Source organism: Archocentrus centrarchus, unplaced genomic scaffold (genome assembly GCF_007364275.1).
Source record: "Archocentrus centrarchus isolate MPI-CPG fArcCen1 unplaced genomic scaffold, fArcCen1 scaffold_30_ctg1, whole genome shotgun sequence".
Lineage (NCBI taxonomy): Eukaryota > Metazoa > Chordata > Actinopteri > Cichliformes > Cichlidae > Archocentrus > Archocentrus centrarchus.
In genome coordinates, this window is record NW_022060259.1 from 70,598 (window position 1) to 97,752 (window position 27,155).

Sequence of the window (27,155 nt, forward strand, 5' to 3'; positions counted from 1 at the left end):
TACAGGAATGTCTTCTCTTCGGGCTGCGCCTGACAGGGCACCATGGGCTAGTGCCTGGCCACCACATGCTTTCCCTCAAGCTCCCTCCCCAGGCCTGGCTCCAGGGTGCGGCCCCAGTAACCCTATCCCAGGCAGGGTAAGCAGTTCCCTTGGTGTCTCTTCCATAGGAGAAATATGTTCAGAATTTAATTTCAACTGTCATGGATGTTTTTAAGGAATTTTTGATATGATGGCATTATATTGTATTAATCTTGAGCCATTTTAACAGAATTGTCCTTTATTTTCTTGGGAATGTTGCAGCAGTTTGAGATGAAACTCTGCAGACAATGTAGAAGGGGTGAGCCAGAAGCACAACATGTTGAGCATTTCATGTCAACATTCAATGCTGACTTTGAAGCACTTTTTTAATGTGAAATTTTCATACTTTCATTAACCTTTGAAAACTTGAGATTATTCCTTTAATTTTTTTTTAAATTATATTTTAAAGATGAAAGGAATCCTGCAGCACTTTCCAATGAAACTCTGTAAAGGGGTCCAGCCAGAAGTAGAATGCACTGAGAAACTATTTTTTATGAATTTTTTAAATTTAGTATTTCCATAATTACATTTACCTTGGTGAATTTGAGTAGATTTGTCCTTTAATTTCTATGAACTCCTGCAGCCCTTTGTGATGAAATTCTGCACTCACACACTGTGTGATAAACTTCAGGCCACTTTGTGTTCACTGACATATGTTGAGCATTTAGAAATGTTGCATTTACCTGCCACCGTTTACTTTTGCTCCTCTTCTGTAGCGCTAGCTAGATGCTGACAACTTGCGGACATCTGCACTCGGTCTGTCCACTGTAACCCCTGAGCACAGCGCAATAAATTATGCATAAATTATATGGTTTACCTCTTTCAAGTCTTTTAATGTGATAAGCTTTGGAGATACACCAGTACGACAGTCCCTTGTCCACTTGACTGGAAATAAAATCTTCCCTCAGATGTTAAACCTAAAGTAACAAGCCCGTTCTGAAAATGTAAGGAGTAGAAAGTACAGATATATGTGTAAAAATGTAGGCAGTAAAAGTAAAAATTCATCAGAAAAACAAATACTCAATCAAAGTACAGATACCTGAAAAATCTACTTAAGTACAGTAACAAAGTATTTGTACTTCATTACTTTCCACCTCTGGTTATTGCAAAATGCAAGGTTGCATGTGGCAGCCACTAGGGGGTACAGAACTCAAAGTTATCTTTTTTTTTTTTTTTTTTTTTTTTACTTTTGGTCCAATAACCATGTGATCCATTCATGGTTCAGTTCACCAAACAATGGCTTCTATACCCCCCATATTTGTAATATGTCCCTCTTTTGAAACAAAAATACAAAAACTTGACAGTCTGACCCAGATGAACATCATCACAAGAATAGCCAGATAGCAGTTCCCATTCCATTTATTAGATATGATTTATAAATAGACACACTCAGACACTTATATTGAAAGTATAAAAAATACAAGATTACTGGGTTTTCTAGACTTAGTGAGGTCTCTTTTTTCATTGCCTTGACATGTTATTTTAACTTGAATGACAAAAATGGAAAATTCACTTATTTTTTTATTACACAGGATAGTCACAGGATTTTCACTTCGACAAATCCATTCATCAAGCAAGTTACTATCATTTATGTTGTGTTAAAATTATTATCAGAGCACTAGAACAGAATAACATGCGGCCAGTAACTTTTTCACTGAATCTGTACAGCATGTCCTGCAAGTAAAATTTATTTTCAAATATATGTTCCTCAAGTTTCATTGTACTTTGTATTACAAACTCAAAGGAAAGCTGATATCACAAAGGAAAAATTGAAATATTGAGGAATGATTCAAACCTGGACTTACTTCTGAGGACTAGCTGACAAATTCATGTCTTCTGCAGATGCAGGGGTCAAAAAGGGGTTGCCTGAACATTTTCAAATTGTTGCAATATTAGACTGATTCTTTAAAACTCGAGTTTTAATCAGTGCACTGGCAGGCATTTGAGATTTAGAAGTTAAGAAATATTCTACCCATGGCCCTGTTTAGCCATGTTGTTTAGCCAACACGGCCATTCACATACAAGGCGACAATGACAATGCACCGTGCAAGAATGAGTTCCTGCTGCATCGAGCAAATCATGCCAGCTGGGGAACACTCACGTGCTGGTGTTATGTAAATCTGTACAACCAATAGAAACAGAATGAGTGGGAGTGGACACATAATACACACAAAGACCATGAGTGGCTGCAAAAAATGTCAAAGTACAGGCAGTCTGCGGCCAACACAAATTCTGAGCTGTTTGCTCAAACTAGTGGTCAATAAAGCACATGCCACTTTCTATGTGAAATGGGCTTTCATTAAGAAATATTTCTAAAACTTCTGAAACCAATGAGTAATATAATGGCTCCAATTTGCTGAAACAAAAATGGAGTATAGGTCACAAATGCAATAAAACTAGTGCAGCACAAATACACAGCTAATGTCTCCTTTAAATATTTATGTACCATATAGCTACTACTCCAGCTCACCTTGTTCTAAGGACAAGAACCTGCTCCTGCTGTTTATTCATATAGCTTTGTTTACAACTATATCTAAAAATACAACTTGTCCACCTGACTGTTGGAGAAAACTGCATGATTTTTTGGTTTCAAACCATTTTTTGTGTTTTTTGTTTGTTTGCTTACTTTTACTGTAATTGGTAACACTCACTATTCACAGTGCTTAAAACTAAACAGTACAGGCCAACACATACCGTGTGGCTGGTAACTGGTACAATTCCAGTATTTATTCAAAATCTAACTTTCAAGTCCAGCACTGTTCAACTGATTTTGAAGAGCAGACTTGAAGAACTAATTAAATTTAAATTGTAATTTTTAGAGTAGCACCAAAGCAGCATAACTACATCAGTTTTATTTATGGATGATTCAGGTAAGATCAAATATCTCTTCTTCAGTCTTCACAGTTGTCTTATTATAAGGATTTATGCTGCCAACAAAAGTTTTACTATTTTAGATCAGGTGGAGCTTCTTCTTTTTTTTTTTAACATATAATGTAATATAACAGAAACTACTTTCTGTAGGAATGCAGTATTTAATTCATGAAATAACATTGCATAGGAAAGTATTTATGTAACTAAGAAAATAATAAATACATTATTTTTCGGCATAGTGTACCGTTTAAGTGACATATGAAAATAGTCATGTGGTAGTCACTCACAGAAACAAACACACTCATTTAAGAGGCTATGATGCAATGAACATACAGTACTTGCTAATCTGAACAAAAATGAAAACACCAGAATTTTCCTTTAGGTACTCCCTAACAAAAGGAAATGTATCATAAGAGTACATGACCAGGATATGGAAAAATTGGTTGATAAAAGATATGTTAAAAAAATTCAAATAAAAAATGTATTGTACTCATTCTGCACCTTCCAGGAAATATTCTGATAAAGATTAATACTGACCAAGTAATATATATATATATATATATATCATTTTGATAACAAAATAGTTATCTAGAAATGTTTTATAATTGAATTGATATATAAATATGTATAACAATATATATGTATTTCTATACATATATATTTACAACTGAAGGTGCACTTAAATAATGTCATCAAGGAGATGTGGGGTGCCTATCCAATCCAACGTCCTGGGCTCTGAGGCAGCCATAATCATGCACATAAATTGTTTACCGGTCCTCTTATCAATAGGATAAATTGTTGTGGGTGTGAATCTTCTGTTACTTTCCACAAAGTCACAGAGCTGCTGATAAACCTGTGGGTATTCATGGCGTAAGAAAACCCCTCGAATCCTTAATTCACGTTGTATATTGATAAAACAGATTTCTCTGGCCTTCCGGCCTTCCTCTCCCTCTTTGTCAAGATCTGCTGTTCCTGGGGGTGGAGTAAGAATCAATGTTTCCATGTCACTCTCTTGCTTGTGAACCTTTCTCTCTGGGCTAAAGGAAGCCAATGCTACTTTTGCATATTTTCTGACAGTTGGAGCTTGGTTCCTTGGTGATGGCCCTTCAGGTAACTGCTCACCTACAGCAATGGATACATTCAAGATGAAGCATTCGTTTGGGTCATATTCTTTACCAGCTTCCTGCAGTTCCTTACAGTACTCCCCTAGGTTGTCCTTGAAGCTTTCAAGCTCTCGGAGGGACAAATATGTAGGTGACATAAGTAAACTATCCAGACCATACTGCAGGAAGTTACTAGATGATACAGGATTAGGAAAACCAAGGAAGAGAACTCCTCTACCTCGAGAAAGGTAGCCAACTTTGGCAATACGGGAGAAGGCTTTGTGGACTTCAACAGTCTCCCGGCAGTGTTTGATGATGTGACGGCAAGTGCTACCAATTCTTCCATACAGGCAGCTTTCTTTATGAATATCCCAGTCCTCCCTGCGACAATTTCGAGAGCAGTAGTAAGTGTAACAGCTGTGGCAGGACTTAAAATAAAGACAAGCATTGAATAAGGTTTCTGTCCTCCGGCATTTGTTGTTAGAGCACATCATTGTGTCATCCTCATCTGGGCTCTGATCAGGGGAACACTCGTCTGCACTCTTCATTACATCACTTGCTCCATCCATATCTCGAAAAGCATCAGGATTTATTCGGATTGAGGTGGGCTGTTTGTCCAGTGGAGCTGCTTCCTCTGTGCCTGCCTTTGAGCTCTTTCTGGACAGAGATACTGCTTCTTCCTCATCAATTAACTTTTTTAATTGGTCCAGAATGTCTTCACTTGGCCTTCTACTGGGTGGCTTGTAGTCAGTCACAAGATCAGCAAGAAGCTCATCCAGTTGTTCAAGACTTTGCTGAAGTGAGGCATTGTCATGTGTCTTCTCTTTGGCTGAGCTTTCAAAGTCCCGCTGAAGCATTTCTGGAGTCTCTGTGCTTCTGGTATTAAGAATATCCCAACTGGCAGACCGTCCTTCAGCTTTATTAAGGCTTCCTGGTCGAATGTCATTGTCCGTGATTGTTATCTCAGGAGTTACAAACCAGAGTTTACTGGTAGTGCTCTTTGATGTCTCTGTTGGGCTTTTGTCAATCAGTGAGTTGTCAGACATTGATAAGGCTGCATAGCGTCTTGGTGAACTAGAGAGATTGACAACCACTGGTTCTGGCTTTTCACCAGCAGTTCTCTCAGGCTTTCTGGAGTCAAGAAGATCATCGTAGCTCTGACCTCGCTGTACAGGAAGAGGCTGTTCTCTCTCCACACGTGAGTTGAGAATATTGTCCCAAGATCTTGAGTAAGATTTGGAATCTGTTCCAAAACTCTGAGGTTCAACACATGGGTTGGTATACCATGGAGTTAATACAGGTTCTTGCCGGACTCTTGTTGGAGTGACTTGAGATACATGAGAGGCAGGATTGGTGGAGTAACCAGATGCATCTGAGCCATACCAGTCATCTGTTTGTGAATGCATTACTCTAGCATGTCTTCTGCCTTCTGTATAATATGCCCTTGCTGGGACATGGTGCTCTGGTGGCACTGCATACATCTCGCTGGAATAATAAAACCTAGGTGGAGCAGTCTGAATTTGATAAGATCTGGGATCATCCCCATAAAATATTCTTGTTGGAGGTGTCTGTATGATATATGGCCCTGGTTCATTTGCTGCATAGGATTTGGGATACCCTGTCTTCACAGAGTATGGATAGGGCTCCATCTCAGAATAATATGGTCTTGTAGCTACAGCATGCACTATTCGAGTCCTTGGATCTTGCACAAATTGAACTTTTGGAGTATATGCTTGTCCTGGTGTATAACGTTCATCATGAAAGTAAGAACATGGTTGTGGAGGAGCAGTAGTAACATATCCCCCTGGGTCATCTGCATAAAAGAACTTTGTTGGCACATTTGGACTGGAGTGAGCTCTGCGTTCTCTACCATAGAAATCACCTGATGAAGGCATCCTCTGCAGGGGAATCTCCATAGGTTGTAAATAACTATTTGGCATGCTACGAGAATATTGACAAGTTTGTCTACTCTCAGTAACAAATGAGTCAGTGGGAGTTGGTGTTCTAGAATAGGAGAAATGGCGTGGCACAGTCAGGCTCCTAGTCCCTGCACTGTGGCGTCTCTGCCAGGGTATGTCCATTTGAGGTGTAGCCTTTTTTCGTCCTGAATGATGTAATACTGCGTCATCAGGTTTGATATCAACCCGACACCTGACATGAGGGCTAGTTGCTGGTTTATCCAGACCTTCATCCTCAAAATTATCAGTAGTGTAGTAAGGAGAATATCGACTTCTGTCACCCATTTGTGGCTGCAACTTAACAGGATGTACTTCTTGCATATGAGCCCTGGCTGCTGCATAGGAGGGCTCCCTACGTGGTGATACTTCTGGTCTCCAGCGAGTGTCTCTGGAAGCCCTTTGGGACTCTCTACCCTTCCTCCCTGAAGATGAAGATCCTTCAAGAGATACAGGGTTGAAAGTGGTCTGGACACGAGGGGCACTTTTTGACCTGGTCCTTCGTTTTTGTTCAGGGATAATTACCTCACTAGCCATATCTGTTGTCACTGGCTGAGGAGTCAACTTGTGGCTAAAAATATCTGGAGCAGAAAAGCGGTATCTCTGCCGATGGCCCAACATACTCCAGGTAACATCTGGGTTGGATGCTTGCCTATCACCCATCTTGTATGGAGAATCCATAGAGTATTTGTGTGATTTGGGGTTCTCCAGTGACTTGTGGTCAAAGGTACGGCAGTGTCTTTTATTGATTTTGCTTTTCTCCTCCAGTGTGTTGTCATTTATATTATCACATTGTTTGGAAGATTGTAATGATTTATAGTGTGAAGAAATGGGGATCACTTTTATGTCTTGATGCACAGTTGATACCAGTATGTCAGGTGGGTCTGTGCGTGTCATCTTAAAGGGATTCCTCTAGTTTTCTCCATCAAGTTGCTTTAATGTTGACATTGCCTGGAAAAATAAACAAAGAATTTCAGTCAGATTTTTTTATATACATGAAATATGGGTTACTTGTTAACACGTTATTCCCAAAATTGAATTTTGAAATCAATATTAACCAGAATTTACATTTGCGCAACAAATTCAGCCTGCTAGTACTAGTTGTAGATGAAAGCAAACAGTATTACAAATTTAGTCCAGCAGGTTTTTTAGCAGAAACGTGGAATTTGGGTGTTCTAAAGGGTTGTACCCTCAGTCCTTGAGGGACAACAACACGTTAATACTTATTTATTAATTTTATTAATATTATTTATATCTGAATATTACATGTTTGTGTCCAACCCGTGGCGCTTTGCTGTGTGTCTTCCCCTATCTCACTCCCTCTTTCCTGTTTCTTTTCAACATACACAATATAATTTCAAATGTGTGTGTGTGTGTCTATATATATATATATATATATATATATACCGTATTTTTCGGACTATAAGCCGCTACTTTTTTCCCACGTTTTGAACCATGCGGCTTATAGCCCGGTGCGGCGTTTCTGTGGATTTTTCTTTAACCACCAGGGGGCTCTTTAGCAGGATATGAATCATGGGACGTCAAAGTTGGAAATCAAAGAAGAAAGCGCCAACAAGTGCTAGCAGCAGGCACAAAAGAGATTTTTTTCAAACTCCCTCATCATGGAAACCACAAAAAGAACTTCCTATGATGCCGCTTTTAAGTTGAGGGCTATCGACCTGGCACTACAGGAGGGAAATAGAGCCGCTGCACGTAAGCTCGGCGTGAACGAATCAATGGTGAATTGACTTGTTATAACTCAAATTTGGGGTTGTCTGTCCCCCTCTGCTGAGTGCCGAGTAATTGTGGAAAACCGAGAGCGGCGGAGATACCAGCGGCTTATAGCCCGGTGCGGCTTATATATGTACGTTTCCAGTTTTTTCCAAAAAATTTGTAGGTGCGGCTTATAGTATGGTGCGCTCTATAGTCCGGAAAATACGGTATATATATATTAGGGGTGGGACTCGATTAAAAAAATTAATCGAATTAATTACAAGCTTTGTAATTAATTAATCGAAATTAATCGCATTTTAATCGCATTTCAATATTTGACATGATAAATATTAATTTAAGTTTAGTTGATGAATGAATCAATATACATAAGCTTAAACTTCAAAATTTTGTTCATTTTCCCACCAGTCTACTACACAGACCAATGAAGGGTGGCAGTGCTCCTGTGATAAGCAAACTCCTGAAATTAAAGTTAAGCATCATAACTGGATAGTTTTATTCAACATTAATGTCTCACTTGTTATAGTTGGAAATTAATCATTCTCTCAGCTGTATTCCTTGATGTTGAAATGTGTTATGCTTGTTTTAACAGCTTATTTTGAATTAAAGACTTAAAATTAAACCACAAAAAGGAGAAAAAGTTCGTTCTCCGTTTAATCAGCTGCTTTTACACAGCTGTGCTTCGCACTCACGGTTGCTAGGCGACATGAGCTACGCAGAGGTGACGGCAGCTGATATGAAGGCTAGCCGCTCACTTCCGGCCTTTGTGGTGTTCGTGGGCTGCGAAAGACGTGGGCCGGGTCCTTCGTACGATGCGGCCCCTAATTTGGACATTGTGCGTCGATATAATCTGTATGCCGGGAACTCGTGCACTGAGAAACGTTCCACGGTGCAAAGTGCGATTAAAATGCGTTAAAATTTTTAACGCGTTAATTTCCCCATAATTAATTAATCGAAATTAACGCGTTAAAGTCCCACCCCTGATATATATATATATATATATATATATATATATATATATATATATTCCTAAAAAAAAATTTTTGCACCGTCCGCCATCTCCATTTCCAGTGCCATGTGGACACGTAGCAATATTTAGGTTCTTTCAATCTGAGCCATTTGATTGGTTCACAAATGCCATGTCACTGTCATGTGACTATTCATATCGTTTGCTGCCGTCATGGCTTCGGTCTCGGTCATAAGGTACCTGCTACTTTGGCATGCCCCCCTGCTACTCAAAACAATTTGAAAGCCCTGCTAACACCTACTGTACAAGCCTGTGGGGGCAGTGCTATGATCTGGGGTTGCTGCAGTTGGCCTGAAAATGGCTGTCCACCAACATCTAGGTTCAGCAACATTATGTGCTCAAAGAATGAGGTCAGTTGACTACCTGAATATACTGAATGACCAGGTTATTCCATCAATGGATTTTTTTCTTCCCCAATGGCATGGGCATATTCCAAGATGACAATGCCAGGATTCATTGGGCTAGAATTGTGAAAGAGTGGTTCTGGGAGCATAAGACATCATTTTTACACATGGATTGGCCACCAGGGAGTCCAGCCCTCAACCCCATTAAGAATCTTTGGGATGTGTTGGAGAAGGCTTTGCGCAGTGGTCAGAATCTGTCATCATCACTGCAAGATCTTGGTAAAAAAAAATAATGCAACACTGGATGGAAATAAATCTTGTGACATTGCAGAAGCTAATCAAAACAATTCCACAGCGAATGCGTGCTGTAATCAAAGCTAAAGGCGGTCCAACAAAATATTAGTGTGACCTTGTTTTTTGGTGGCGACTTTTTTTTTGGCCAGGCAGTATACCACTTTAAATTTTTCACTCTTTGTTTCATTGCAGCCATTTGCTAAAATCAAAAAAGTTCATATTATTTCTCATTAATGTACACTCAGCACCCCATCTTGACAGAAAAAACAGAAATGTAGAAATTTTTGCTAATTTATTAAAAAAGAAAAACTGAAATATCACATGGTCATAAATAATGAGACCCTTTGGTCAGTATTGAGTAAAAGCACCCTTTTGAGCTAGTACAGCCATGAGTCTTCTTGGGAATGATGCAACAAGTTTTCCACACCTGGATTTGGGGATCCTCTACCATTCTTCCTTGTAGATCCTCTCCAGTTGCATCAGGTTGGCTGGTGAATGTTGGTGGACAGCCATTTTCAGGTCTCTCCAGAGATGCTCAATTGGGTTTAGGTCAGGGCTCTGGCTGGGCCAGTCAAGACTGGTCACAGAGTTGTTCTGAAGCCACTCCTTTGTTATTTTAGCTGTGTGCTTAGGGTCATTGTCTTGTTGGAAGGTGAACCTTCCACCCAGTCTGAGGTCCTGAGCACTCTGGAAGAGGTTTTCTTCCAGGATATCTCTGTACTTGGCCGCTTGACCACTTTTAGCTTTGATTACAGCATGCATTTGTTGTGGTATTGTTTCGATAAGCTTCTGCAATGTCACAAAATTTATTTCCATCCAGTGTTGCATTATTTTTTTTTACCAAGATCTTGCAGTGATGATGACAGATTCTGACCACTGTGCAAAGCCTTCTCCAAAGAACCCCAAAATTCTCAATGAAGTTGAGGTCTGGACTCTGTGGTGGTCAGTCCATGAGTGAAAAAATATGCCTGTGCCATCAGGAAAGATAATAAAGATTTAATAGACTGCTGTTCCTTTAGCAAATTAGAAACAACGTTTCTCTCTTTATATGCAATCAAATGACTATTTGATCAGGTAAAATGAAATTGTCTTTTACAAGTCCTACACAAATTTGGATTTCGTTCATTTGGTTCACCGATTGGATGAAAACACTTTACAGCTCTCCAAATTCATGTGTTGGGACAAACAAGCTTACTTCCCAAAGCTTCAGTCTGCAGAGGGGCACCAGGCAGGGGTACTTGCTCGCCCCCTTACTTCTTATATTAGCTGAGCATCTACCCTTGATGAAGCCTGTTTGGTCAGGATGTGAATATAAATGGAGTGAAGTTTTCTAATCTTTTGGCAAAGAACTTTGCAAATTATTTTAAGGTCTACATTTATGAATGTCTAGCACATTCCTCTTCTAAAAACAGAGGGTGAGCTCATATTTTGGAAACTTTACCTATATTACTCATGGGGAGAGTTGCCAAACATCACACATTTTTCTAAAGAAAAACAACCCATCACAAGAAAGTTTAAACACTCTACAAAAGCCAAAACACAATGGTGCTTTAGAACTACCAAACTTATCATTACTCCTTAGCCAACAGATTGCTGTATGTTTTAAAATGAATAAAATCAAGCTTGTTAAACAGCCCAAACAAGTGTTGAAGAGTGAAAATCTCTGATCTCCCTTTCATTAGCATAAACACCTCTGACAGTCTGTAAACTAAACACCCACTGGGAACAATTCAGATATTTATCACAAAAAGAAAATACTGAACCATCATGGCATGAAAAAAGGGATAAAAAAATCAAATAAAAAAAAAAACAATCTACAACATCTTATCCATGACAGAAATTTCATTTTATTACAAGAATTTATATCAAAATATGGAATCAGCATCAGTAAATTTCTTGAAAATCAGCAATTGAAGTCCATCATAAAGGTAAGAGTTAATCCCAATCTACTAAACTTAGAAATACCTACATGGGTAACAAAATTATTAAATCTCTGTACTGCAAAATTATTATATAAAGGGTATAAGTTATTGTTAAAAAAATTGATGATTCAAGTTCCCTCCCAACTGCAGAATGGGAGTGAGAGCTTTCTATTAACCCAGATCAAAACTTCTGCATACTACGTTTAAACACCTTCAAAATGACTAAAATCCTCAACTTGCAACTTACACACAGTGCATGAAAAGTGGGTTTTTCAACAGTTACTGGCATGTAATATTGCAGCGCGCCTTGAGATTTAGGGCTCTCAGCAGGAGGCTTTGGTCAGAACAGAAAACTGTAGGGAACTGCCATGGACTTTCTGTGTCAGTGTTACCCCAGCTCCGGCAGGCTTTCATATGTAAAGGAGGTTTCTGTGAGTCATACATATGCAAATCAAGTACTCACCAGTGGTCACCAGTACTCACCAGTGGTCTAACCCTCCCAACAGTTGTAACCAACATATTTTTATTTTGAGATATATATATAATCAAATTTACATTATCATCTTTTAAGCCTTTTTCCATTACAATGTGACTACACATTAATTATTATACAGTGAAATATTCAAACAAGACTAAATTCTCAAGAAATCATTCTAATTTATAAATTAGTATTATCTAGCTGGAAATATACTTTTGGAAGTTTTCAGCTTTTGTCCCTTTTTCCAATAAGGCTGTGAGCTTCTGTTTTGTGAGCCTTTGTCATGGAGTTATTTGTGAACCCTGAACTTTAGTGGACTGAGGGAGATAAACAAAGGCTATAACTTGATTTTGGTGACACCACAAGCATTATTTTCATTGAAAAGCATACTCAGTTACAGTGAATTACAGTGGTAATTCACTGTAACAAAAAGTCTGTCACACCATCATCCTCTTCTGTGCAGTGGCTTCTCAGCTAGCATTGAACATTCAGACAATATCCCATGAATGCTGCCATAAATGTTCAGTGAATGTTTGGAGACAATGTTCACATGCATTAATGACATTAAAGACTACCAAGGCAGAAGTGATAAGAACACATAAACTTTTATTTTGCTATACATGGATGTACATAAGAGATATTAGCAAAACCTTCATCAGAAAAATCTAAAAATTTTAATGCAACATGTTTTGGAATAAGACTTTTACAATAAAACAATTAACAGAAAATCTTTAAATATTTGAAAATTATTCCAGACAAAAAGCATGAAGTCATTTACAAAGTTTTATATTTTAAAGACTTAAATGAAGACTCCCCTCATTTCTAGGGGCACTGCCCCATACTAAATCTAGATCTCAACCACAGTACAACCGCAGTACAACAGTCACCTTCTCAGTTGTCCTGCTTAGACAGACAGTGAATGTGTATGCAACACATCTTCCAGCAAAGCGCTCAACAGGTAGAAATGATGCTGGGAATGAGGTGTCTGTTCCCTGCAAGAACCAAACTTCTACTGGCTTGCCATAAAAATGTGTCTGGGTGGGGGTTAAGCCAAGAAACCTGTGCAACAAGATGTTTAAATGTACTGCATTTTGACACAACATTGACAACTATGAACTGCTTTATAATGGCTGGACGTGGTTCTGCTAAAGGGTCAATGACTGGTTCCTCAAACTGTTAGTGTTTCCACACAACTTAGCATATACATGTGCTGACCTTTCTGCTCTGGATCCATCAAGATGGCAGCATGTCTTTTGTCTCTGTCAGGTGTCTGTTTGTTTTAGTGTTTTCTATTGTATTTTATTTTAAATTTCATTTGAACTGGGATTTTTTTTTCTGCTTTGGAAGGCTGCTATGCCTTGTATGCTCTGGCCTGATTCTTCTGCTTGTGGCTGGTTTGCTAGCTGTGGCCTGTCCTGAGCTTCCTGGAATTGTGAGGTGTGACTGAGATTTAGTTCTTCCTGGAGCTGCTGTGGTGGGGCTTGAGAATTGGTCCAAAAATTCCAGCAACATACAGCAGTTTCACGTATACTGTTGACACAGCCTGAGGGCTGTTTCATCCATCCTGCTCTGCTGCTTGAGGCCCTCTCCATCCACCCTGCTCTGCAGCTTGAGGCCCTCTCCATCCACCTTGCTCTGCAGCCTGAGACCTTCTCCATTCATCCTGCTCTGCAATCTGAGGCCTGTTCCATCTGTCCTGCTCTGCAGCCTGAGGTCTGTTCCATTCACCCTACTCTGCAGTCATCAATCCAACCTAAGCCTCCAGTGAAGCCTTTAATCGTCTTCTTTTACAATGTTGTCAATCATTGTATTAGGAATTATGTCCTTGGTTGGAAAAGCTGGGTGGTGGCCCCACATGTGTGGCATTTCTCCTCCTCTTATAATATATTCGACAGGGTAGGCCACAGTTTTAACTATGAAAATGTGACTTTCCCCGACAATGACTGTTGCAGAGCTACTTTTACAAATTCACATGAGCATAGGATAGCAATGCCTTTGAACATATCTAAGTGGCTGTTTAAATCTAGCATGTCCCTGCAGTTTTGCTGTCTCCTTGTCCTGAGTGAACATTTTTGTAACTCTACGTCCTCCTCTACTGCTAACATCTACCCTTCCAACCAAGTGTTGGATGTAAAAGGTTGTAGCATCAGGCTTAAGCATTTAGTTATACTATTGCTTTTGCTCTCAGGGAATGTTGAGACTAATCCAGGCCCTGATACACCGGTTCACTGTTATACCCCTGCAGACTTTAAATCTAGAACTGGTCTTGGATTAATTCATATAAATGTAAGGAGTCTATTAAATAAGATGGATTTGTTAAAGGTCTGGATAAATTCAACAAATGCTGACGTTATTGTCTTATCTGAAACCTGGCTCACCAAATCTGTGCTTGATAAGGATATTTCTGTTAATGGCTATAATGTTTATCGTGCTGATTGTCCAAGAAAAGGGGGCGGTGTTGCGATGTATATCAGGAGCAATTTTAATGTTAACTTAGTACTTAAAGAGTCAGTATCTAAGGAGTTCGAGTTGCTTGCTCTTGAAATAGAATTAACAAAGAATCACCGTATTATGTTGGTAGGATGTTATAGACCGCCATCTGCTCCTAAAAACGCATTGTTTTCCCTTGTTAAGTTCTTATCACAGCTGAAATACAGCGAATTACTTTTGGTGGGAGATTTAAACTGCGATTGGCTCATGCCTATGTCCGACGACCTGAAAGAACAATGTGATTCTCTTAACCTCACACAATTAATTAATTCCCCTACTAGACCCAACCCTAAATGTTCCCAAACAGGAACACTCATTGATTTAGTTTTAACTAACATGCCTTCCAAATATGTGGCAACTGGTGTCTTTCCAAATGATTTGAGTGATCACTGTGTGATAGTGGTCGTGAGAGACACAAGGCTGCCTAAAAGCAAGCCACGCTTTGTAGAAAAGCGTAATATGAAAATGTTTGTTGAACAGGCTTTCTTGCATGACCTTTATCATTTTGATTGGGAAAGGATTGCTATTTTTGATGATGTTGAATTAGCTTGGAGTTACTTTTGTGATAATTTCAGTCATATCATTAATAAACATGCCCCCTTGCGCAAATTCAGAACTAAAGGCCATATTGATCCATGTTTACAACTGAATTAGCAGAAATTTTGCATGAGCGAAATTCTGCATGGGCCAGGGCTCGTAAATCAGGCCTGGAAACTGACTGGCTTTATTTTAGACAGTTAAGAAATAAATTTACCTCTCGTCTCCGAAATACAAAGGCTGAGTTTTACTTGTCCATGACTACTGAAAGTCTGAAAAGTCCCAAAAAATTTTGGAAAGCAATTAAATCTTTATCGACTACCTCTAACTTAGTTAATCTTCCTTCCAGTATGCTGGTTGATGGAAACAGAGTAACTGACAGAACAGATGTATTAAATAGTTTTAACAAACATTTTATTTCCTCTGGGTTCTTGTTCAACTCTAAAAACCCCTCTAAAGAACCAACATCTAGTGAAAATGCCTTTAATGACACTCCAGCAGCCGACAGAACCACTGGTAATATTCAGACTTTTAATTTTACACCTTTTTCTACAACAGAGGTTGCTAAAACTCTTAAAAACCTTGATCCTAATAAATCACCAGGACCAGATAATTTGGAGCCCTTGTTTTTAAAATTGACATCTGAAATTGTAGCAGCCCCAGTGTGCTACACTTTTAATCTTACTTTACTGACCAAAGTAATTCCAAAAGTCTGGAAATCTGCATTTGTTATCCCCCTTTCGAAAGGAGGGGATCCAACTATTTTAAACAATTATAGGCTTATTTCTAAACTATCTGTTCTGGCTAAGGTTCTTGAATTTCTTGTCAGTGAACAAGTAAAAGAATACCTCATCACTAATTCTATCCTATCGATTTCGCAGTCAGGATTTCGCAAAAAACATAGTACTACCACTGCAGCCTTGAAGGTTATAAATGACATAATTGAAGCCTTAGATAATAAACAATGTTGTTTTTCTCTTTTTATAGACTTTTCTAAGGTCTTTGATACAGTGGATCATGATATTTTAATTGAACGTCTTGTAGCAGCAGGGTTTTCTGTACATGCAGTTGGATGGTTTGCAAATTATCTTAAAGACAGAAGCCAGGCTGTCTACTTAGAGGGTGTTTCTTCTGAGGTTCAGTTTGTCCACAAGGGGGTGCCCCAAGGTTCAGTACTAGGCCCTTTGTTATTTACCTTGTATATAAATAATGTTGGAATGAATATCTCAAATGCAGCCATTCATTTTTATGCTGATGACACAGTCATATATTGCTTTGCACCTACACCTGCAGAAGTGTTTGTACATCTGCAGAATGCATTTAACAGAGTGCAAGAACATCTTTACCAACTGCAGCTTGTTCTAAATGCTGATAAAACAAAACTTATGTTCTTCACTAATTCTAAATCAGCAAGATCAAGTCAGTCTGTCATTGTCACCAGTACTGGTCAACAAATTGAACTTGTATCTACTTTTAAATATTTGGGGTTTTTGATTGATGACCAGTTGTCTTTTAAGGTGCACATTCAGTATACTGTAAAGAAACTGAAGCTTTTACTTGGATTTTATTTTAGAAATAAGTCTTGCTTTTCTTATAGGGTGAAAAAGAAAATAATGGAGTCAACTTTTTTTCCCGTCATTGATTAAGGTAATGTGTTATACATGAATGCCTCTGCTCAATGCCTCCACGTTTTGGATAGTGTGTATCATGGTGCTCTGAGTTTCATTACAAACTGTGGAGCTTTAACTCATCATTGTGTCTTATACAGTAAAGTAAATTGGCCATCTTTATGTGTGCGCCGCCTCAGCCATTGGTATGAGTTGATTTACAAGGCTGTTCTTCAAATGACTCCACCTTATTTATCATCCCTTTTAATCCTGAATAATAGGGCCTACAGTCTCCGTTCCCAGGATTTTTATCATTTTACTGTTCCCAAGGTCAGAACAGAAATGGGGAATAAAGCTTTTAGATTTTCTGCTCCAAGTACATGGAACTGTTTGCAACCAGAGCTTAAGCTCCAAAGTCTGGTATCACTGAATGTATTCAAATCAATGATAAATTCCACTACAACCAGGCTGATGGAGTGCAAATGTTTTTAATGGGTGTAAATGTTTCATTAGTCTTGCAGACTCTTAACTAATTTTGAAAATTCAATTATCTGTATTTTTTTTTTTTTTTGTGTATATTTATGTAATTTTGTGTTGAAACTTTATGTGCTGTCCTTCTTGGCCAGGTCTCTCTTGCAAAAGAGATCTTGGATCTCAATGGGACAAACCTGGTTAAATAAAAGTTATAATAATAATAATAATCTGTAGAGTAAGTCACATTCTGATATGTTATCCTGTTGCATGTCATGGCAAAGCAGTCAACCATCAGTGATACCATTTTCAGGGAACATCTGATGATACATGTTCAACAATGCATGCTTGTCAGCCTCATTTAAGATTGTGTGGTGGAATGGAGACAGAGGCACCGATGTACACTCTTCCAAGAGAAGTTTTGAAGCTCACCCTAAATAAAACGCCATGCACCATAAGCGTTTGTATGCATTATGTCATTATATATATATATATATATATATATGGTAAATGGTAAATGGACTAGTTCTTATATAGCGCTTTTCTACTCAGTCAGAGCACTCAAAGCGCTTATACAACCTGTTTGCATTCACCCATGCACTCCCATTCATACAAGCACTTCCATTTTTATGAAGCTAAGTGCTTTTAATTACCTAACATTCACTCACATTCATACTCCGACAGAACGGTCGGAGAGCAACTTGGGGTTAAGTATCTTGCCCAAGGATACATTGGCATGTAGCCTGGAGTAGCCAGGAATCAAACCGCTGACCTTCCGATCAGTAGGTGACCTGCTCTACCTACTGAGCTACAGCCACCCCATATATATATATATATATATATATATATATATATATATATATATATATATATATATATATATATATATATATATATATATATATATATATATGTTAAAAATAATTCAAATAAAATAAAGGGTCACACACTAACAAGAGGAGCCTATAGAGAACCTGTAGAGCTCATTTTGAAATAGCAAATATGTTTGGCATAACAATGCATTCAGATCACAGTTCTGTTTGCAAGATCTGCGAGATATGACAGGCTTAAAAAAAAAAAAAATGCAATCCGGTCTATTAAATAGCATTTTGCCCACATTAGCTGCATTACAGTTCTGTGTTGTTGTCTTCTTCTTCTTGTGGGTTTTGTGGTTGACCACACCACAAAATGGAGTGGAGACAGAAGATAGAAAAAAACCCTCAGATAAAGTTCTGTCGCTGCGAAGGATTCCCTTTGATACTGAGTGGATTGTCGCTGACGTGTTTTTCCATGCCTCCACCACTCTCTATCGGGTTTGTGAGTTGTGCTCGTTGTGCTGAGAATTTCAGCTGTTAGTTTTTTTTCTACTTCAGCTCCCAGAACGGATCGCTATAACCGCAGTTTCTAGCGAGCACCGCCATTTCCCTCCTGCTCTCTGATGGGGATCGTCACATTCTATCTTTCTCCTGCCTCCCTGCCCTCCCTATCTCTCCTGTTTGCTGCTTGCTGTAACAGCGTCTCTTACACACTGTCCGAATAAGAATAAGATTAAGAAGCAACATGGATCTGGCAAACTAGTCCCTAAACACCATTGATCAAATTTTCTCCACTATGAAAAAAATCTGCAAACAACTGGAATTTCTGGCAGTAAATGTGGAACTTGCCAAAGGTCTTTGTATAACTGTTGTTGGATGCTATAGGCCTCCATCTGCTGCCAAGGAAACTTTACAATCTTTAAAGCAACTTGTATCCAGATTAAATTATGGTGAACTTGTTTTAATTGGAGACCTGAATTGGGATTGGTTTAAGACTGCATCAGAAGATTTGAAATCTTTTTGTGACTCTTTTAATCTTACTCAGTTGGTCAACTTACCCACACAGCCAAACCCTAAAAGCCCAGAGAAGTCCACCTTGATTGACCTGATCTTGACTAATGTTCCTCATAAATTCTCATCTTTGGGTGTCTTTTGCAATGACTTAAGTGATCACTGTGTTGTTGCTGTCACTAGAGATACCAGAATACCCAAAGTTAAACTTCGTGTAATTTATAAGAGGAGCTTGAAGCATTTTAATGAGCAAGCATATCATCATGATTTGTCTGCTGTTGATTGGATTCTGTTCCTGTCTATGACAGGATGTAAATACTGAATTGTTTCAACAAGCATTTTATTTCTTCTGGCTTCTTATTTGACTCGGTTAGACCCAATTCTGTGACCCCCTGTTCTTATCACCCAGTTTACACTGGTGAGCAACTTAACCTGGCACCTTTTACTGTTAATGACGTCCATTAGGCCCTTGTAGCTTTGGATCATAGGAAGTCTAGTGGACCTGATTTGTTAGAGCCGTTCTTTCTTAAGCTGGCAGCTGATTTTATAGCAGAGCCTCTTACTATCCTTTTTAATCTCACAGTGAAAAAATCTCAAATTCCTTCAATGTGGAAATCAGCCTTTGATTTTCCTTTATTAAAAGGTGGGGATTCAGTGGTGTTGACGAACTATCGGCCAATTTCCAAATTGTCGGTGTTGGCTAAAATTCTGGAAGCTTTAGTGAGTGGGCAAGTAAAGGAATATTGGATCTGAATATTGGATCTGTTGGATCTGAGCCATAAAGCAGAAGCGTAGTGCAGCTGAGAATGTGCTCGCAGGCGAGAAGGATTACATCTGGAAATAAGGTTCGGTTCCTGCACGGCGAGGAAGGTAACTATTGAATTTGGATTATTGGATTTACTGAATGGGTTCCCCAGTGAAACTGAAGGCTGTTGGAAAAACAAGCAGCCTGTTCCAAAACAACATCTGCATTATCAGGAATTCGGCTCCCTAGCCGGCCTTGGGCTGGTAATCATATCTCTCGGGGACAGTGTGTGATGGACGCTCGTCCCACCCTCTGCCCTCTCTGTGATTTGCGTGAGCTGGATCTGGTGTACCATGGCCGCTGATGAACCTCCATCACTATCAGCGAACTGCTTTGGCTAGGAGTTGGCATCTGACTCCACAATACCCCACCCTCTTGTCTCCATCTGCATCCCCTCCCTCCTGCCCAAGCTTCGATACGCGCTTCACAAAAGTCTCCCTCAATTACTCAATACACGCTTCGAAGCCCTGACACAGAATGACACATCAGTTTTTAATGTGTGGGGCCATTGTATCTTTATTTTTTATATCATGGAAATAATGACAATGCCAAGAAAAAATTACCAAAAATCGGCATCATATGGAATCTGACTAAATTTAAGGTAACCCAATGGAGGACTGAACCGCAGTAGGATTGGCCTCACATTCACCACTAAAACAACCTCTATTTTGCTGGCAAGATGTCATAATAATGGAAGTTCTTTCAGTGTGTTATTGGCCATTACCACATTTATTCCTCTAGGGGCACCGGTTACCCTGTGACATTTCCCCCTCCCTCCCCTGAAGACCCAGGCTTCAGAGAGTCCTGGAAAGGTAGTCAGCTGTGCAGTTGTCCTTCCCCTTCCTGTGCAGTATGTCAAAATCAAATGGCTGCATGGCCAGGATCTATGGCAGGCCGTTTTAACATAAAATCCAATTCACCACACTTACATTCCAGATATCTGAAATTGATTTATGATTAGACGTATTAGTAAATTAAGATATCTCTAATTATATTTTGCCTAGAAAAAATACCTATTTGAGATATCTGTAATTACATTCGGACTAGTCGAAATGATGTCAGATTTACCATTGAGTTGATTGGAAGCTTCAATTCAAGATATCTTTAATGAATTGCTGACTATCTGAAACACCTATTTCATATACAATTGAATTATGACTAGTCAGAAAGTTAATTCGAGATATCTCTTCTGACTAGTCATAATTCTAATTAAAGATATCTTAAATGACACAGTAATTAAAGATATCTTAAATGTATTTTTAGATAGGCAATAAATAGTTTTGCAAATTAAATTCTAGATATCTTGAAAGCAAACAATGACTAGGCAATGACTGTAATTTTGACTAGTCAAAATTCCCTGTAAATAAATTACAGATATCTTGAATTAGATGGCTTTTATATTTAAGATATCTTAAATTAACATTCTGACTAGTCAGAAGGACATTACTGTTATACTGAATTAGTATTCTGTCTAGTCAAAATGTCACAGATTTATGGAGCATTTTGGCAGAATGTTTATAAGGCAGTTTGTTGAAACGGCCTACCATAAAATCAGAGATTCTGTGGAGATTTCTTAAGCACTCTTTAAGTACACGATTTTCACGTTCTCTGCATATGCCATACTGAAGAGCTCTTTCTATATTGTTCCGTTTTCTTATAATTGTGTCGACAACGGCCAGCGCCATTGCAGCCACCTGACATTCTACACAGGCAATTGTTTGGACAGCTCAGTACAGGACAAGAGGGCTTACACGCAATCGCTTAATTCAGATATCTAAAAACGTAATTTTGACTAGTCATAATTATGTTTGAGATATCTTAAATTGTAATTACGGATGTGTGACCCATCAAATGACGACTCCAGTGACGTCATTTGAGATATCTTGAAAGGAATTTTGACTCGTCAAAACGTAATTGAAGATATCTTGAATTATTGCCCTTACTAGTCAGAATGTAATTGCAGATATCCTAAATTACCATTCTGGATAGTCAAAATGTAGTTTTGTCTAGTCAAAATGCAGTTTTAGATATCTTAAATGTAATTATGGATAGTCAGACAAACAGATTTTATGTTAAAAGGGCCTGCCATACAGGACCCACCATGTTATTCTAGAGTTGGTGTCCCTCATGTTATGCAGCCGTGATAATGCTCAATGGTCTGTTTCCTAGATGAACTTCCTTTCCAGGAGGTAATAACGGAGGGAAACCAAAGCCCACTTTAGTGCAAGGGATTCCTTTTCCATGATAAAATACCCTGGTTTCCCCTGTAACAGAGCACCTCCAATACCAACATCTGAAGCACCAATAGCCCCTAAAATAATTAAGTTAGAGCCAATTAATCTCTCTGATCTCTCAGCCACCAGGAAAAGGGATCTAGATTTGACATTGGAGCATTCAGTCATTAATAAACTACTCTATGATCAAGAAAACATGATGGAACTAAGTCATATTTAAGTTGAAACATAAAATAATGCAGCCATATACTTCCAAATGTGTGATCAGCGGCTAGTGATGTTTCACGTGTCAAAAAGCAATCAGAGATGACATCGCCTGCCAAAGATGCAGTGATTGTAACATACCTATTCAGTGTTTATTAAAATATAATATCATAGTGCCATATCATTCAAGAGGTGCCTTTCTTACTCCCTTTCTTACTTCCTGGTGACAGCAGCTTCTTCTGTTCCTTGTGAAAGGGTGTTCTCAAAGGCTGAGGAAGCTGTCCCTAAAGAGAGAAACCATTCAAGCCCATTTACTATGGAAAAATGATTATTCCTGAATTAAAAACACCTGAGTTTCGTAAGTACAAAGAGAACTACATCAACATAAAACACAGTTGGATTGCAGGTTAAATCTAAGCTTATATTTAAAGTATCCCAATCAAGGACTGGACCACAGTAGCATTGGTCTCACATTCACCACTAAAACAACCTCTATTTTGCCTGCAAGATGTCATATTAATAGAAGTCCCACCAGTGTGTTATTGGCCAAAGAGGCAAACATGAAATTGATAATACAAATTAATCAGCAGTATAAAGCCACCTAGAACATTTCCAAGCACCTCACCATCATATTATCTTAGCTTGTAGGCAACACATCCCATCACATCCCATCACATTGAAAACTCCACAGACTTTACCAACAAGGTCCACACTCTTACACTGAATCCAGATGAAACCATTGTGTCCTTTGATGTGGTTTCACTTTTCTTTTGCATACCCACAACTGAGGCAGTGGAGACTGTCAGAAAACAAGTACAGGAAGACAGCTCCTTACAAAACAGAACCAGCTTTGCCCCAGATCATGTTTGCATACTGTTAGACCTCTGCCTTACATTTGTTATCTATATTTCAAATACATATATTTTCGAATTTCAACAATGGTTTCTACAGACAAAAGCATGGATGCGCCAGTGTCACCCACTGAACCTTTACATGGAGGAAATGGAAAGTAAAGGTCTTGGCTCTTTCAAAGGGATAGCACCTAGCCACTGGTCACCCAGGTGGATGACACCTGGGTGAAAATAAAAGCCCAAGAAGGGCTAGGTAGAAGCCTTCACTTCCCACATCAACTTAGTGGATGGACATATAAGGTTTACTGGGGAGGATACCATAGATAATATTTTACGATTCCTGGACTGTGCAGTGCTTATTGAGGAAGATGGAAGCCTCAACATTGAATTTTACCTAAAGTCCCCACACACGGACCAGTACTTACTCTTTGACTACCACCATCCACTGGAATGGGGCAGAAAACATTCCCTCTAAGGCAGATGGGAAACAAAAGGAACACACACATGTAAAGAAAGCCCTTAAAACACAGTTATCTCAACTGGGCTTTCATCAAATCAGCCAAGATGCACAGGAAAGAAGGTCAAACACAAACTAGGGGGAGTAAGAATGACAAGCAGAACACTGTCATCCCTTATGTGGCAGGCTTCTCAGAGAAACTCAGAAGAATTTTCTCCAAGCATGGCATCCCAGTATCCTTCAAACCTAGTCACAATCTAAGGCAAAAACTGGTCCATGTCAAGGAAAAAAAAATCCCCAAACACAAGATAAGCAATGTAGTATATGCTGTCCAGTACAGTGAAGAGCGCATGGACCTCTACATTACAGAAACCAAACAGCCTCTTCACAAACGAATGGCACAACATAGAAGAGCCACCTCGACAGGACAAGACTCAGCTGTACATCTGCACCTGAAGTAGAAAGGGCACTCTTTTGAGGATGCCACTGTTCACATTTTGGACCGAGAAAACAGATGGTTTGAAAGAAGAACAACCATCACTGAACAGAGGAGGTGGATTACATCACCATCTTTCCCCGTTTACAATGCTGTCCTGAGCTCCCTCCCCAGGTGCCTCAACCCCCATTCACACCTTTGTTCAGGTGAACTCAATAGGTCACTTGACAGAATGGGGTGAAGTCCCAAATTGGTTTCACCTGAAACCACTGATTGTAATGACCCACGCCTCCTTTCATACCTTGGTGCATGTGGTAATGCACATGAACAATAGAGGGTCATAACCACCTCCAGGGGACTACGCCAACTGGGGTTGAAATACCTGGGTCTTTCCACCTTTTTGTTTGAGAACTGAAGAAGCCCTTCCGGATGAGAATTGAAACATCATCTAGAAACAAGAAAGAATTGCAGTCGCCCATTTTTCAAGCTCCAGAGACTATGATGACCTGGATAACTGAGAATACATGTCTTAGGAGAATATGAAACAGGCAATGGTGATAAAACAAATATACTGCTGACCTAAAACTGGTTCCATACAAAACAGCTGAGGCCTGTGACCAGCCCTGGGATCTCTTTAGACTTTGGGAAATACCTGTTAAATTTCCTGTTTAATCCAGAATCAAATTTAAAATCCTCCTCACATACAAGGTCTTGAATAATCAGGCCCCATCCTCATATGGTAATATGACCCTAATAAAGCCTTTTTCTTCTAGACTGCTGGCTTACTTGTGGTTCCTAAGGTATTTAAAAGTAGAATGGGAGGCAGAGCCTCCATCTTTCAGGTCACTCTTCTGTGGAACTCCCAATTTGGATCTGGGAGACAGACACCCTCTCTACTTCTAAGGTTAAGGCCTTTATGCACTGAATGCATTGCGAAAAATTGACACAAAATTCAGAATTTTTCAGATATGAACTTGTGTAACCTATATACACACACCAAACGCAGTGTGTTTTTGTGAAACAATCTTAAAAAAATGTAGTGTGAAAGAAACAAAGTCAACATCGAGCGATGATGTAATGAGGTCCTAATATTTCTAAAGAAAAAGAAGAAATAGAGATTCTGGGTTCATCAAATTCCCGTGAGAATGCAGCACCAAGGAAAAATTCATGGTTTGATCCAGGAGTTAAAGCTGTATCACAACCACATTTGTACATATTTCAGGGTGTCAGTGGGCAGAGGGAGCTCTTTGTTGCCAGTGTTGGGAGCACATCTGAGGAGGTAGAGAAATAATTTCAGAGACCAAATCGACCCAGAGCAGGAACTAGCTGTATGTCTGAGGAAAAATATTAATATTTTACTGTTTCCATATCATTGGATTGGTGTGTGTTTTGAGCTATGAGAGCACTTTTTGCCATATGCAGTGGTCTGATTCGTCAAATCTGTTTGCTCACTTGTGAAAATCAGAAAATTTAACTTGATCAAAAAAATAAATGCAACAAATTCGTCCTATGAAAATATGTGCCCAGTGTGAGTCTGAAAACTATTTTGAATGCATGTAACATTCACACAAATTTTACGCATCCAATGTGTAAAAGCCTTTAGGCTTAAACGTTCCTTTTTCAATAAAGATCACTGTAGCGACTTCAATCCAAAACTATAGCCACTGCTGGCTGAGTAGGTTTTTGTACTGTGATGTGTCTCCAATAAGCCATGATAAGTCCCATTTGCGTTTTGTGTATTTATTTTAAAACGTATGACGGTAAACTTTCATTCAATTAAATACGCTTAGGATCAGAATTGTGAAATAACGTTCAAAATAATGATCTAGAATGGCGGTGGTTAAGAATGGTGGCCAACAGAAAAGTTTGCAAAAAAAACCCTCACCCAACTGCCTGTTGGGTATGCCCGTATCAGGTAAATAACATAAGACCACACCCCTAAGCAACCACCTGAGGTGTAGAGAAAATCTGAACATCTGTGCCACCATAACACATAAACAAAACAAACATTCACTTTGGCTCCTACAATCACAGTTAGGGCTGGATCAGGTGACCTTGAATCCTCCCTTAGTTTCACTGTAACAGGCCCAGGCTGCTGGGGGCTATTAAGTTTCTCCTTCACTCACCTCTTTTCACCCTGTGTGTTTATACATCACGCTGTATTAAATCATTACTTACTATTATTCCAGTATGGTCTTTTGTCCTGCCAGTCGCAATGGCTGCCTCTCCCTAAGCCTGGTAATGTCTGAGTTTTTTTCCTGTTAAAAGGGAGTTTTTCCATTGTTGCCATGTGCTTGGTTATAGGTGGTCATGTTTCCTTGTAGGGTCTTTACCTTACAATATAAAGCTCTATGAGGCAACTGTTGTGACTTGGCACTGTACACATAAAACTGAACTGAACTGAATTGAATTCCAATGGAGTAGCCTCTGGTATCCTGTCTCAGTTAAGGAACTGACATATGCTCTTGCATGCAAGGTGGCTAGCTGATTCATTAGCTCTACAAATGCTGCAATTTCCTCAGACCATCTCTATTGTTCTTTAGAGACATATTAGTATGTGGCCACTTGGGGACCCTGTAGGATCACGGTAGAAATCTTGTCTACCGGTCCAGAGAGATTAATACTAATGCTAAAATGAGTAAGTAATGACAAATTAGTAGTGGACCAGTTGGTATTAGGTAAGAATAAAACAATGATCGGCAGTATTTTTGAGAGTTGTCTAGATAGATAGATTTCAGTCAAACTGATATAAAGCAGTGCTGAGGGCCTGTCCTCTGAAATGAAATGAACTCTGAATCAAGTCTGAACAAACCGCATTGGATCGCTGGGCTAGCTAACACTGCAGGCTATCCCGAGTGCTGCAGCAGCTCCTGCAGCTCCTTCTGCCTGGAGCCTGAATCCTTATGAGGATGATGTCAGTTTTCGAGGATGGGAACACATTAGTCTTATCATCAGCCAACAGCGGGAAAAGTAGTCTATGTGTAGGACAAACAACCACTACATCCCTCCATGTCCAGAACACGCAGTGGACACAACGCGGGGCTTTGCGTGCTTCGAGTGGTTACATGCAGTTTGATTATTACCGCATAGAGTCGAGAACAGGGTGTACAGTGTTGTTAGCTTGTACTGCCGTCGCAGTGCTGTCAAATTATGCAGAGCTCAAGAAGGGAGACGACACGCATCACCTGACTGCGTCTCTGTGCATAGCACCGGACAGTTCGATACTGTGAATCAAAAGCTGCGTCTTACCGCATCTGTCCGGATTCTCAGCTTGTGCTCATCCATTTTCTGTAATACGCGATGTGAGGCAGTGCAATAGTGGTTTCCCAGTGACGACATCAAAACATGTGCAAAAGGCAGAGCTGTAATATGCCCCTTATTGGTCAGAATCCGTACATTTTTTTTCTCTCCTCCTCTCTAAAGATACAACGTCG

The 27,155-nt window shown here is 39.3% G+C and overlaps 1 protein-coding gene across 1 annotated transcript; it reads right to left on the minus strand.

Moving 5' to 3' along the window:
• Nucleotides 1–1,458: 1,458 nt before the first annotated feature.
• Nucleotides 1,459–27,155, minus strand: ajm1 (apical junction component 1 homolog). Its single transcript, XM_030723889.1, has 2 exons — nt 26,971–27,155; nt 1,459–6,958 (listed from the first exon to the last, which is right to left on the minus strand). The coding sequence occupies exon 2, from the start codon at nt 6,902–6,904 to the stop codon at nt 3,629–3,631; it is 3,276 nt and encodes a 1,091-aa protein (XP_030579749.1). The 5' UTR covers nt 6,905–6,958; nt 26,971–27,155; the 3' UTR covers nt 1,459–3,628.